This window comes from Leucoraja erinacea, chromosome 2, assembly GCF_028641065.1.
Source record: "Leucoraja erinacea ecotype New England chromosome 2, Leri_hhj_1, whole genome shotgun sequence".
Taxonomy (NCBI): domain Eukaryota; kingdom Metazoa; phylum Chordata; class Chondrichthyes; order Rajiformes; family Rajidae; genus Leucoraja; species Leucoraja erinaceus.
Genome location: NC_073378.1, coordinates 47,177,208 through 47,192,437, shown reverse-complemented (window position 1 = coordinate 47,192,437; position 15,230 = coordinate 47,177,208). Strand labels below are relative to the sequence as shown.

Sequence of the window (15,230 nt, the reverse complement as noted above, 5' to 3'; positions counted from 1 at the left end):
TTTCCTTTACCTGTGGGTTTCCTAAGTCAGCACTGTTGTCCTGGGGGTGCCCTACAATGGGTACTACCACAACATTGTGCACTGAGTTCCCTTGCACAGAAATGGCATCGTCACATACAAACCTGAAGTGGAAATCAAGTTAGGACATGAAAGTGTTCAGAAACATACTTTACCTTGTGCTCAATTAATTTTCAGTTGCATTACTCTGAGAAACAAGTGTCAAGCCATGTATCTGTAATAATATGTTCTATATAGAAAGCAAATAACTGTGCTGTTTTTTCCCATTTAATTGGAAGGACTGTAATTTTGCTATCTAGATGAACACAACATAGGATATGGAAGCTTGAAAGCACATATCACCAGGCTCAGAAACATTGTTTTCCCTACTGTTATCAGAGTTCTGAATGGTCCTTCCATAAGCTAGAAGGCTGTCCTGATTCTCCAACCTACTGTACCTCATTGCGGACTATTCCCTTGGAACTGTTACATTACAATGCTGAGAACTATACTTTGCACACTGGTATTTTTCTCTTCACTGTATCTTTTATACTTGTGTTTAGCTTGATTGTATCCACGTTTTGGATTATCTGATTTGATTGGACAGCATGCAAACAAAAGCTTTTAATTGTACCTTAGTACACGTGACAATGATAAACGTAAACCTAAAACTAAATAAGATAGATCATTCAGCCCCTTGAGCTATCAATGAGATTATGGCTGAATCACCTGCCTCACTAATCCTTACTGGCAAATATTTATTGATCATAAATTTAAAATTACTAATTCAACTGCATTTCTAGTTTAGCTGTGGCAAAGGTCTCCTTTGTTACATCTTTAGGCATGGGGCGGCACAGTGATGCAGTAGTAGAGCTGCTGCCTTATAATGCCAGAGAGCCGGGTGCTGACTACAGGTGCTCAAAGTGAATGAGAAAGTGAGATAACAGAGAACGGGTGATCAGCATGGACTCGGTGGGACAAAGGGCCTATTTCTAAGCTGTATTTATAAACTAAAAGCTTTTCTAAGTCTTATAGTTCATCACTTGTCATTATTTGTTCATTAATTGAATCTATCTTGTTTAGGTCCTAAATCAATGATTGTACACCTCAGTTGACAAAAACCATGACCTAACCAAAAGATTTGCTGATGTCAACATCTCCTGATATGAAATATAGTTTAAGCACTTTGTGGTTAAACTTACCACTTGTAGTGTAACCCACCTACCACCATTGTGTTCACTCACTTCATCAATGTCTCTCTATGATTATATTACACTACGGGCCACTTTATGAACTTAATTGAAAACCATGTCCATGAAGTTAGCTTCATGAACATAAGTGCTTTACTGATGGAAATCGTATAGCCAGCTGCCAAAATATGAAAACATTCTAAAACTGTTCAGCTCTCTGTCTCTTTTCCCCCTTTAAACGCCTCCTTAAAAGTCTCTTTGCTGAGCTTTTAATCTAATATTATTTTCTGAAACATCGTCAGAGCTTGCTGATATTCCTGTGAGGTGCTTTGTTGTATGCTGCTATAATGAAAGCCTTGTGTAGCAATGTTACAAAATTTTGAGATTTAAAAAATCAAGTCTGCAATTTATCCCATCAGATAAAGCATAACAATAAGTTTAATTTGACACCTAATTCACTTTCATATCTCAAGTAATAAAAAAGTTATGGCCATTTTCATACTCGGAAATTAGCATCTTGTTCCCTATTGATTTTCTATGGACATAACAAAAAAGCTGTGATCGTGGACAGTCAAAAGCACATAACCTTCTTAAAAATTAAGAGAACTGAATGAAATTTTCAGTTATCATAGATTGAACCATTCTGAAACAAATATAAAATAATCAACTTGGATGACCTGAAATTAAAGCATGTAATTAGTTAGTTACCCAATTGTAGCTAATTTCAAACTTCGATTTACTAGATCTAAACATCTATCCATTTCTTAATAAATGATTAATATTTTTAAATAGACCAAGTGTCCAAATAATATTCACAAATAATTCACAATAAAACATGATTTTTAAATCTCATTTACATCAATTTATAGGCCAAATGGAAGGAATTTAGTGTTCAATTGCTGTAAATTAAAGTTAATTTAAATCGGCTTTCTAGTGGGTTCCTGTGAACGCGCTGGTTTAGAACGTTCACATTGCGCTGGATTTGTGCCCTCAAATGCCCAGAAAAATACTGCGGGATATAAAGAGCCCAAAATGAGCTAGTCGCTATAGAAAACTTTATATACTGGGTTATATACATGCCCCATTTATTGTAAAAATAAGGTACATACCTTTAGTTGTTTGCTTTATAAAACCCTGGGGCTGCGAGAGGTTGCGAGTTTAGAGAGTGATTTTTAAACTACTCTAACTATTTTACAAGGCCATATACTAATAATACCTTTTGCGACGGGGTCTTTCAGCGATTTTCCGTTAATGATTTACTAGGCTGAACATTTTCGATTGCAACAGCCTAGTAAAAATCGCGTTTTAAACCCGCCCCCTCTAAACAGCGCCAAAATCACACACATGGGGTGGGGCAGATGCTCAGCCACGATTCAGGTAGGTTTTGTAACATACCTACCTTGTGTAAATAAATCACGTTGTTTAAACTATATTTCATATCGGGAAACGTTGTAGTTGACAAAGCTTTTGGTTAGGCCATGCTCTTTGTTAACTGAGGCGTTAATGCATACCCATTGACAAATTGACTAGTAGTCATGATAGGTGTTCTAGATAGTTTGAAGCAAATCGATGAATTTTTCTTTGTGGACATACTGGTCTGAAATTCTAGGTTCACATGAGATAGTGCAATGTAAAACAGATTTTGCATGCTTAAAATATTTCCAAGCAGACAAAAGAAACTAGATACATCCAGGCGGAGCTGTAGCTGGTTCTGGGAATAATGGGCACAAAGATATTGGGACAGATGGACATGGAATTCATGCGAAGTTCTAACAACCAGGGACAGTATGCAGTATGCATACCTCAGAGGAGTTGCTACCCAGAGTTGTAATTGGTAATAGTGGATAAGGTTGGTATTCAATGGGGTGGAATTAATAGTCCAGCTGTGAGATTGGTGTTCAGAGGGGTGGACTTTGTAGCTAGAGGGCACGATGGGTGGTTTGGGATATAGCTGGTGTCAGAGGCGTGGTTAATGGTCATGGGTGGGAGAACTGATATTTAGTCAGTGCACGTTGGCATGCGAATGGGTTGCAGTGTGCAGTGGGAAGTGAGGGTCTATGGTTGGGATATCAAGTTAGTATTTGGACGAATTCCGAGTCATTTGGGGTGGTTACTGGTGGCAGGGAAGTCAATGGTTCACGTATTGGATGTATTGAAGTGTATTATGTGGTTGGTGTAAGCCAATGGTTAGGGGAAGTGGTTTTGTGGGCCAGTGGTCAGCAGGTGTCGAGTATTGGAGTGCATATGAGTAGTTGAATCCATGGATTGGTTCTAGAGAGGCTCGTGAGCTCTGGAGGGATCAATAGTTGGGTGCCTGGTTTAGCAGATCCCTTTTAATTGATGGACACTATGAAAATCTTATCTAGTTTTTGTTTGGAGATCCAAACCCTGCCCCCATGCTTGGCCATCACAGTTAGCCCCAAAACCTAAATTTACGCATCCTCTCAACTACCAAATTGGTGAAACATTCAGATGAACCATGATTAATCCATGTGGTACCCAGGCATTGGCTTTGCTTCAATTCTTCAGCCCCAGGCACCATTCCTCCTTCCACCCCACACTTCTCTCATGAGCAAACCTCCAACCTACCTCAGACCATCCTTTCCCAACACCATAGTGGCAATTGCCACAAAGGAACTGCCTTGATTGGGAACATTGCATGGGTCCTTACGTGTTACTATATTTCCCACTGTTGAATCACAATCAATTTCTAGTAGAATTTCTATAAGCATATGTATCATCGAGTCATAGCATAGGGACAGCAAAGAAAAAGGCCCTTTCACCCAACTCATCCATGCCAACCAAGATGCCCCATCGAAGCTAGTCCCATTTGCCCATGTTTGGCCCATATCCCTATAAACCTTTCCAATCCATGTACCTGTCCAAGTGTCTTTTAATTGTTGTTATAGTACCTACCTCGGATTACCAATTCTGGCAGCTTGCTCCATATACCTACCGCTCTGACTGAAGAAGATGCCCCTCAGATTCATATTAAATCTTGCCCCTCTTACCCTAAACCTTTGTCCTCTGGTTTTTGATTCCCATCCCTTGGGTAAAATAATCTGTGCATTCACCCTTTCATCATGATTCTATACACCTCTAAAAGATCACCTCTCAGCCACCTGCGGAATAAAGTCCTCTCTTGCCCAACCTCTGCCTATAGCTCAGCCATCAAGTCCTGGCAACATTCTCGTAAATCTTCTCTGTTCTCTTTGCAGCTCAATGACATCTTTCCTATTGCAGTCTTTTGTTAACAGACTCTATTAGTCTCATGACTTGGTCATTTATTTTTTGTTATAATAGAATCTAATATTTCGCAAACAGTTTGTGATTATTTTTTGTTAAACAGATGTTCTCTATTGTTGAATAAAGTACACATAATGCAGTGAATTAGAGATTTGCTCTGGGGTAAAATTAAATGCTGATCCAAACCCAACCCAAATATACTGATCCAAAGCAGAACTGAGTTTAGTTTAGAGGTTCAGCACAGAAACAGGCCCTTCGTCCCACCGAGTCCGCACTGACAAGGAATCCCCGCACACTAACATTATTCAACACACTCTAGGGACAATTTACATTTTTTCTGAAACCAATTAACCTACTAACCTGTACGTCCTTGGATGTGTGGGAGGAAACTGGAGCACCCATGTAGGTCATGGGGAGAATGCACAATCTCCGTACTGACAGCACCCATGATCAGGGTCGAACCCGGGTTTCCGGCGTTGTAAGGCAGCAACTCTGCCACTGCACCACCGTGCCACCCCAAATTTTTGCTGTTGTAATTTTTCTATACCTCACCAAGCCTTTGCAGTAAAAATACAAATCTCTAACATAGTATTCACATGAAGTAATATTAAGCAATCCACTCTGACTGAATACTGAATTGAGTTGGAACAGGACTGCTTGACCTGACTTGATCAATACCTAAATGTTTCACTGATCTGAACCAGATTCATATAGATCATCGGAATGAGTGTGACTGTCCTCTTTTGGGAGGACGCCTGTGCGTGACTTCGTTTAACGTGGGGAGACTGGTGCACAGACAACCACCGCATGGTTTTTGACAAATCTGGCTTAGGATCCAGTGGCATGGAATCCAAGACGACCGGGGACCCTTTTCTGCTGCGGCCTTCATCCGCCTTCCCAGCTGTAGTGATGCTCCACTATAGTTAGCCATTATCCTTCGCCTGTTCCACCATTGAGGTCTTGGTTGGATTGCTCTTTGTCAGGGACCTCCTCCTCGACTTTACCACCATGGGTGGCCCTACTAGGAACATAGCTCCAGACGGCATCGTTCTCAGGCTCTCAGGACCACACAAGCTTCTCCACCACGACAAGGTGACAATCCACGTATAGATAGCGTCACGGTTAATAGCCAGGCTCCACAGTGAATGAAGAATAAGGCACAGTTGTATTCAATGGTGTTTTTTAAAAAAGTTGCCTCCAGGACCTCACAGTGTTCAGAGTCATCACTCCCTAATCAATTATTGCACAACACCGTCACCAATGTCAGAGCTGTTGCCAAATAAATGGATCAGCAGATTAATGCATTTAATTCAAAACATGTTGGGTCCTGAAATAGTTGATGCCTGATATATTTCTGCCAACAGATTAATTATCCGGTCAGAATAAGGTCTGGGTGTTTCTTTCACATTTGTATTTCTGCTTTTCTGGGTGATATAAAGTGTAACATAAGATAAATAGTTATTGAGAGTAATAAAGTGTTATGGAACAGAAATAGGTTGTTTGACTTAATAGGTCTGTGCATGGTCCAATGGTGCATGGTCCAAACCTCCTGCTTCTCCAGATAACCATTCTTAAATATTCCAAACAACTAACTTAGTATTTTTTAATGGAATTGTATCCACACCACTTCAATATTGGTTTATATCATAATTTACTTATCTAAGAATGAGTGCAGGATGTAGTTCTCTGCATCGCAGAGAATTAATTATATTGACAATAGATATGCATTCTTTACATACAGTAAAACTTCATTATAATGGATCATGGAGAGGGATAAAAGTGTCTATTATTGCCGATTGGCTGTTATAACAGGATAAGGTATTATCATTGTATATGTAGTAGAAACCAACAACTGCAGTTACAAACAATAAACAAAATAACACAAAGTGCTTGAGTAACTCAGCAGGTCGGGTAGAATGTCTGGAGAACATTGATAGGTGACATTTCGGGTTGAGACCCTTCTTCAGTCTCTCGGTCTGGAACTGGGACTGGAATCCAGATGGCCTGCGCGAGCCGAGGGGTGTAAGCAGCCAGGAGGTGGCGTGAGCCATTCGTAGTGTGGGCAGCCTGACTGTAAGTGGCAGGGGAGGTGGCAGCCATCGGTAGTCCATGTGCTGTAACCAAAATTAATTATAAAGAGGTCCATTAAAACAAAGCTTTACTGTATTGAAACGTATAAGAATGTTAAGGGTTTGGACACGCTAGAGGCAGGAATCATGTTCCTGATGTTGGGGAGTCCAGAACCAGGGGCCACAGTCTAAGAATAAGGGGTAAGCCATTTAGAACAGAGAAAATTAAACACTTTTTATCTCACAGAGAGTTGTGAGTGTGTGGAATTCTCTGCCTCAGAGGGCGGTGGAGGCCGGTGGAGGCCGGTTCTCTGGATACTTTCAAGAGAGAGCTAGATAGGGCTCTTAAAGATAGCAGAGTCAGGGGATATGGGGAGAAGGCAGGAACGGGGTACTGATTGGGGATGATCAGCCATGATCACATTGAATGGCAGTGCTGGCTCGAAGGGCCGAATGGCCTCCTCCTGCACCTATTGTCTATTGTCTATTGTCCGTACATAGATGCATAGAACAGCACAGCATAAGATAGGCTCTTCAGCCTACAATGTCTACGCCAAACATGATGCTATGTTAAATTTATCTCCTCTGCCTGCATGTGATCTATATCTCTCCATTCCTTGCATATCCAAAAGCTTCTTAAATACAACTATCATATCTACCTCCACCACCAAACTTGGCAGCATGTTCCAGGCACCCATCATTCATTGTGTAAAAAAAACATGTCCTGCAGGACTGCTTTAAATTTTGCCCCTCGCACCTTAAAGGTATATCCTCTAGTCATTGACATTTCCACACTGGGAAAAAGGTTCTGACGTATCACAATCTCTTCAATCAGTTGAAACATATTTCTGGCTGAGAACTCTGTCGTATTAAATGTGAAGTCAATAGAATAAATTTCAGAGGCATTGCAGAACATGCTGTCATTACTATATAGGACATTGATGCTACTGACCTGTAATGAGTCATTAGGCAAGCAGCAACTTGTTTTAATAACCTTAATAATCTTGAATAACTCTGTCCCGTCATCGTGTAACCAGCTCAGCTGTATTGAAAAGTTATATTCACACCATAAAAATGGCAGCTGTCACCAACAAAGAGAGTCTACCCAACTATTATTGATTTTTTACTTTGCTTTAGAATTACACTGTTGAAACAGGCCCCTTCAGCCCACCAAGTCCACACCAACGAGCGATCAACCGATACACTAACACAATCCCACACAGTAGGGGCAATTTACAATTTTACCGTAGCCAATTAATCTACAAATCTGCACGTCATAGGTGTGTGGGAGGAAACTGGAGCACCCGATGAAAACCCACCTGATCACAGGAAGAACATACAAACTCCATACAGACAGCAGCCGTATTCGGGATCGAACCCACGTCTCGGGCGCTGTAAGGCAGCAACTCTATCGCTGTGCCGCCCTATTCAATTACTTTACCATCACCAACTCTCTGATCAGCGACATCTGGGGATGCCAAATTAATACTGTGGCTGCGAGAGTAGATATCCTGGTTAAAAGGCTGGATATTCTGTGGTGTGTGACTCATCTCCTGACATCCAAGCAACACAGAGACAAATCTGTATTGTATCAACTTGTCTGACTGAGTGCAGGTCTAACAACACATGTCAAAGAGGCCCTGGCAAATTAACATCTCTGTCCATCACTCTAAATATTCATTCCCTTCAACATAGTGCACAGTGGATATAGTACAAAACATAATGCACTGCAGTGACTTTCCTGAGCTGCAAAAACAGCAGTTCCAAAACTCTCATCCTTTACAAATATGAGCAACACTTGCAGATTCCCCTCCAAGTCACACACCATCCTGACTTTGAAACATATCATGATTCATTCAGGATCTAAATCCTGGTACTCCTTACTTATTAACATCAAGGGAGTACTTTCAACGAAAGGATTGCAGCAGTTTGAGAATGTGGTGCATCACTATTTTCTCAAGGACAGTTAGTCATGCACAGTTATTGTTGGCCTTGCTAATGACATTCACATTCTTATACATTACCTTTCAAAGATGTACTGTCCATTGGCCTTTTATGCAACCTCTCCTTTGTTCTTGGAGTTTAGTTTAGTTTAGTTTATTGTCACGTGTAACGAAGCAGAGTGAATAGCTTTTTTGTTGCATGCTCTCCAGTCAGCGGAAAAACTCTACACGATTACAATCAAGCCATTCACAGTGTACAGGATAGAGGATAAAGGGAATAATATTTAGTGCAAGATAAAGTCCAGTATTGTTCGATTAAAGATAGTCCATCTCCAATGAGGTAGATGGTAGGTCAACAGCCCTCTTCAGTTGGTGATTTGATGGGTCAGTTGCCTGATAACAACTGGGAAGAAGCTGTTGGTGAGATGGTGTAATATGGTATGTCTACACTATACTGATACCCACTATAATTCCACCACAAATAGAGACAAGACCGACATGGATGACCTTCTCCTTTTATCAGGACAATGATTTTCAAAATAATTGCCGCAGATGCTGCCATGCAGGCTGCATAGTGATGGGTTTCCACAGTATGTCACAACGGCACTTTCTTCCATCCATTATGGGGCAGCACGGTGGTGCAGCGGTAGAGTTGCTGCCTTATAGCGCTGTTTCCGCACTGTATCTCTAAAAAAGACTTCATGGCAAAGGTTTTTGAAATGAGAGAGACTTTTGGTTTTGGCTTGGAATAGAATCCTTGCCTGAGGATGCCCGTGGCAGTTACAGTCACTGCCGGTTACAGTCATATGGCAGCGGACCTAAAGGAAACTGAAGGTTTTTTGATACCTGGTTCTGGTCATAACTAAACTATGGAGAGCTGACCTGGTGCTTTGTTCTTATCATAACAAACTTATTTTCTCTCTAAAGAGCAGATATGAAGCCAGATAGAAACCGGTCTTACCTTTCCTGGAGCTAAGAGTTTGAAATGAGGAAATAGTATTTATATCCAGAAGCCACATCTCTTTTTACTGCAAATTGAACAAACATCATTAAAAAAATGAAAATAACTTCTCACAACCTAGTTTGCTGCTCGTATGTTCAATATTTGGAAGAAAAACTGTACCCCAGATAACTTGGAAAGCCTGCTTGGAGGAAATTATTGCAATAGTCTATTGTTTTAAGTTTTGAATGGCAGGAATCTTTCAAATGTCATCCATCTATCTGGTCATGTAAACTTAACATCGGAATTTATTTTTGTTTCCCTTCAATAAATTGTACATGTTTCTATATTTAGTAGATCATATACCTGTGACAAAAAAAATGTTTGCTAATGAAAAATCTCTCTGCAGGGCTTTTTGACTGCAATGCGACAAGAAACCACTCGTATGAATCTTAACAAGGGCTGGGCTCTCGATAGTGTTATCCTTTATAATGAAGTGACCAGAATGATGAAAGAAGACGTTAGTGCTCCTCCTCCTGCAGAAATTGGTGGTGTTTATGTCCAAGGCCTGTTTCTGGATGGAGGAGGCTGGGACAAAAAAAATGTGAGGCTTATGGAATCATCTCCAAAGGTAAGTAGCTTCTGATTAACACATAACACACCCAAAGTGCAGAATAATGAACTATTTAGATTTGCAAAGCATCATATGATGACTTGGATACGCACTGTTTGGGTAAATGGCAGATAAAGTGGAATGTAAATTGCTGGTACACATAAATGCTGGAGAAACTCAGCGGGTGCAGCAGCATCTATGGAGCAAAGGAAATAGGCAACATTTCGGGCCGAAACCCTTCTTCAGACTGATGGGGGGGGGAGGGGGGGGAGGGGGGGGGGGGGGGGGGGGTGAGGGGATGAGGGGTGGGATGGGAGGGGATGGGGGGTGGGAGGGGGGGGGGGGGGGAGGAGGGGGGGGGAGGAGGGGGGAGAAGAAAGGAAAAACAAGGAGGAGGAGCCCGAGGGCTGAGGGAGAGCTGGGAAGGGGAGGAGACAGCAAGGGCTAACAGAATTGTGAGAATTCAATGTTCATGCCACCAGGATGCAAACTCCCCAAGCGGAATATGAGGTGCTGTTCCTCCAATTTCCGGTGGAGCTCACTCTGGCCATGGAGGAGGCCCAGGACAGAGAGGTTGGATATGGAATGGGAGGGGGAGTTGGGAGGTCAGGTTGGTTAATGCTGACCGAGCGGAGGTGTTCGGCGAAACGATCGCCAAGCCTATGCTTGGTCTCACCGATGTAGATCAGCTGACATCTAGAGCAGCGGATGCAATAGATGAGGTTGGAGGAGATGCAGGTGAACCTCTGTCGCACCTGGAACGACTGCTTGGGTCCTTGAATGGAGTCGAGGGGGAGGTAAAGCGACAAGTGTAGCATCTCTTGCGGTTGCGGAGTCAGTTTGTGATTAGATTAGTTCTGTTCTATGCAGTAAACTCTCCTTGCTCTTATATTCTAGTTACAGCTGATAAAAGTAGGCACCCTGTGTGCCTTTTAACATTCGTATTAACCTGTTCTGGTATCTTTAAAGATCTGTGAACATTGACTCCATGGTCCCTTTCTTCATCTACATCATTCAATATTGTGCCATTTACTGCATTGCCGTGTAGTACCTCCCCAAAAGCCGTACCACACACAGTAATGGATCAATTTCCATTTCTTAATGCTTTTGCCAAGGCCATGTATAATTTTCTGCACTTCAACTTTCCATCTCATTATTTCTTATACTTTTTTTTCCAAATTTCTGCAAGCTTCTTTATTAGCATGCCCACAACATTTAGCGTTAAATCATTGATATACATTACAAGAAGCAAGGAACTGAGTACTGAGCCATGTGGAACCTAATTGGCAACAATCTTCCAGTTATAAGAACACACATTAACCATTATATAACCAAAATGCCAGAAACACTCAGCTGACAGCATCTGCGGAAAAATAAATGGCTTCAGGCTCATGACCCTTTGTGAGAATTGGGAAATTGGGAATTCTCTTTCGCAGATCTGACAATCCACTCAATACTGGAAAATCTTGTTCCACTGATACTGACCTGATAGGTGCTTCCAGCATTTCTGTTTTTATTACAAATTTCCATTTTTTTAAATGCCGATTGCTCTTTATTTCCTGCCACTGAGCCAGTTTTGGATTCAATTTGCCACGTTGGCTTGGTTTCCATGGCTTTTACTTTTATTGATCAGCTTGTCGTGTTAGTCTTGTCAAAAGCATTATTAGAAACCATCAAACACCCTCAGCAGCCCGACTTATTACCTTCTCAAATACACCAATCAATTTAGTCTGATTGATCTGTGCCTTTCTAAACAAAGACTCTTCCAAAGAATACATTCTAAGAATTTTATCATCACACCTGGCCTGAAATTTGGTTTATTTTTCATTTACAACTTAAGCAGTCTTTCGGCATCAGAAATGTATTCTCTATACTTATTACATTTTAGGTATAAACTGTTGAGCACAGACCATTGTTTTGTTCTTTCCAGTATAGATCTCCTTTTATCAATGTAATAAAGATAGATCAATCTTTAAAGACTAACAGTCAAGCATGCTATGCTAAAAGATAACTGCTGCAAATATGAGATTTTATTGCTTCAGATTCTATCTCACAGAGTCTTTAGAAGTGGCCACCAGGAGGATTGATGAGCATAAGGTAGTGGATGATATATCTATATGGGCATTGGTAAGGTCTTTGACATGGACCTACATCAAGGGTGAGCTGAGCTAACCAACTGAATTCAAAATTGGCGTGGTGAAAGGTGTCAGACGGTGGGAGTGGAGGGATTGTTTTTCTGGTTAGAGGCCTGTTGACAGTGGTGTGCGGAGAGACCACTGTTGGATCTATTGTTGCTTGTCATCTATATTAACGATCTGGATGACAATATAGTTAACGTGCTGCTAAATTTATAAATTACACCAAACTTAGCAGTGTAGTAGACAATGGCGAGGGCTTTATCAATTTACAAAAGGACTTGGTTCAACTAGGGAGGTGGGACAATGAATGGCAGATGGAATTTAACTTGGGCCAATGAATGGCAGATGGAATTTAACTTGGGCAAGTGTGTGGTGGTGTATTTTGACAAGAAAAAAAATGCAGCAGGACTTGCACAATAAATGATAGGACCCTGGAGTATGTTGTAGAGCAGAGAGACTAGGGCAAATGTACACTGAAAGTAGCAACACATATAGATAGAGTGGTCAAGGAGGTTTTTGGCATGCTTGCCTTCATTGATAAGAATATTTCATGTTGGCACATGATGCAAGAGGTGTACAAGATGTTGGTGAGACCACATTTGGAGTATTGCTTGCAGTACTGATCACCCTGTGGTAAGAAGGATGGCTTTAAGCTGGAAAGGATGCAAAAAAGATTCAACAGAATGCTACCAGGACTCACGGGCATTGGATAGGTTGGGACTTTTTTCCCCTCGATGATAGGAGGCTGAGAAGTAATCTCAGAGAGTTATATAAAAACATGAGAGGCATAGATAAGGTGACTGGCATAGACCTAGAGGAGTCCAGAACTAAAGGGCTTATATTTAAATGTGAGAGGGGAGAGATTTAAAGCAGACATGAGGGTCAATTTCTTAGTGCAAGGGTTGTATGAAATGAGCTGCCAGTGGAAGATGTAGAGACAGATATAATAGTGACACGGGCAGGAAAGGTTTGGAGAGATATGGATCAAACGTAAGCAATTGGGACAAGCTCAACAATAAAACCTGGTTAGCCGATGAGTTGGGCTGAAGAGACTCTAAATTGCTTTTGAATATTAGTAAAAGCAAAAATAAAAGTTGAAAATATCTCAGTTTTAATTTTTCTTTTCCTTTATGCCCCATTTTTTCTTTTACTCTTAATCTAATATTCTTTTAATCAATCTCTACTGTTTTTCTGCATCCGATATGGTATTGAATATTCTCATTCTAAATTACTTTTCTTCATTGGTCCTAATCTTTTCAATTCCTCAATCTTTTGATCTGATTCTTCAACAAAATCCACACATAGTTGTCCAGTTCACCTAGCTCAGATTTGAACTAACTCCTTCCTTTTGATATTATCAGTTCATTTTCAATATGTACTATAAAACAATCTACAAACTTAAACATAGAAGGGAAAGTCTAATATTAAAGAGGACAGCCAAAAATTATGTCTAATGGAATGCAAATTAAAATTTCTATTATGCCAATTTCCATAGTGGATTGCATGGAATCAACAATAAAATAATAATAAAGTATATTAGTCTATCACATTTCTGTTGCTGTACATTGGTCAAAATAATGAGAATTGGATTTGAGCAATAGGCAATCATATCTTCTTTAATTAACAGTAATATTTTTAACTATAAGAGTAGATATTTAGTTGCTGCTGAAGGCATTAACAATGCAGAGAATGAGAGTTAGGACTGCCAGCCAATTCATCCAATTATATGTCCCTTGTCCTTCATAACCGAGTTTATAGCTATGTAACTTGTTTTGCTCATTCTGTGTGATAGCATCAGTTAATGTGTGTCTTGCGTGTGTGTGTATATATATATATATGTATATATATATATGTATATATATATATGGCTTTCAATGCCTTACATAATTACTACACTTTGAGCAGAATTTTACAGAGTATCACTTCCAGCTATTCACATGGGTTTTAAAGATAAGCCTGTGCCAATGGCAATTGGAAATTAAATTGGTCAACTCCTGCTGTACAAAATATTCAGTAAAAAATTGACATTTTTTACGATACAATTTCTTTTATTTTCTTTGCTGGATCTTCACTATGTCATTGGTACATTTTGGGAACATTTTAGAGCACTTCTGGTAGATTTTTACTTATGAATTGGATCTGAACATGGATGTTTGTTACTGTATAAACTATATATTTTTTATTTTCACAAAAATGATTTAAACAAGAATACAAATTCTACCATAGCAAGACAGCAATAAAAGAGGGTCTCTTCAGAAATGTTAATTTGTTTAATTTAGTTTAGAGATAGAGCCTGCAAACAGGCCCTTCAAACCACCGTGTCCTCGCCAACCTGTACACTTGTTCTATCCTACAAACTAGGGACACTTTACATAAGCCAATTATCCTACAAACGTGAACATCTTTGAAATGTGGAAAGAAACCAGAGTACCCGGAGAAAACTCACATTTTCACGTACCCCAACAATCTATTTATCTCAGTCCAGGTTGTATCTTCCCTATTCTGACATTGGCCTCCCTCTTCACTTCATTTAATTCCTTCTATTGGCCACAAAACGATTTTTTTCACTGTATCTTGATGCACATGACAATAATAAACCAATACCCATAAAGCGGTATATGCCTTATTTTCATCCACTCTATAACCTGTCCATTTCCCATTGCGGATACTTAGTGTGCTCACAACTTACAGTCCACATAATTTTGCATTATCAGCAAACAGTCAGTCCCTTATCTAAATAGCTGGTGTCACAGCACTGATCCTTTTTGAATACATTTCTATTAAGCAGTAATTTATGACTGCACTTAGGCACATGTTGGAAGCCTTCACGTTTGTTCTGAAGCCTTTCATTATTAATTACAGCATCTAGGCTATAACTTAAAAAGGAAAGATTTATAGTTATGTGATTCCCTTCATGTTCTCTTTTGGTTGTCCCAAATCATCTTAAAGTCATCTTTGGAAGTTGGATCACTGTACTAACATAGGAAATTGTGCATTCAATTTGTGAAAAGGTAGTACCTACAAACAGTAATATGGATCAGGCAATCTGTTTTAGTGATGTTGAGTATGAGATAATGTTTTTAGGCCACAGGGA

At 40.2% G+C, this 15,230-nt stretch overlaps 1 protein-coding gene across 1 annotated transcript in view; it reads left to right on the top strand.

Annotated features, from left to right (window-relative positions):
• LOC129709750 (dynein axonemal heavy chain 5-like) overlaps positions 1–15,230 on the top strand; it is a 310,815-nt gene that overhangs the window by 290,668 nt on the left and 4,917 nt on the right. Inside the window, 1 exon segment of the mRNA XM_055656308.1 lies at positions 9,795–10,016. Coding sequence (XP_055512283.1) covers positions 9,795–10,016 — 222 coding nt within the window.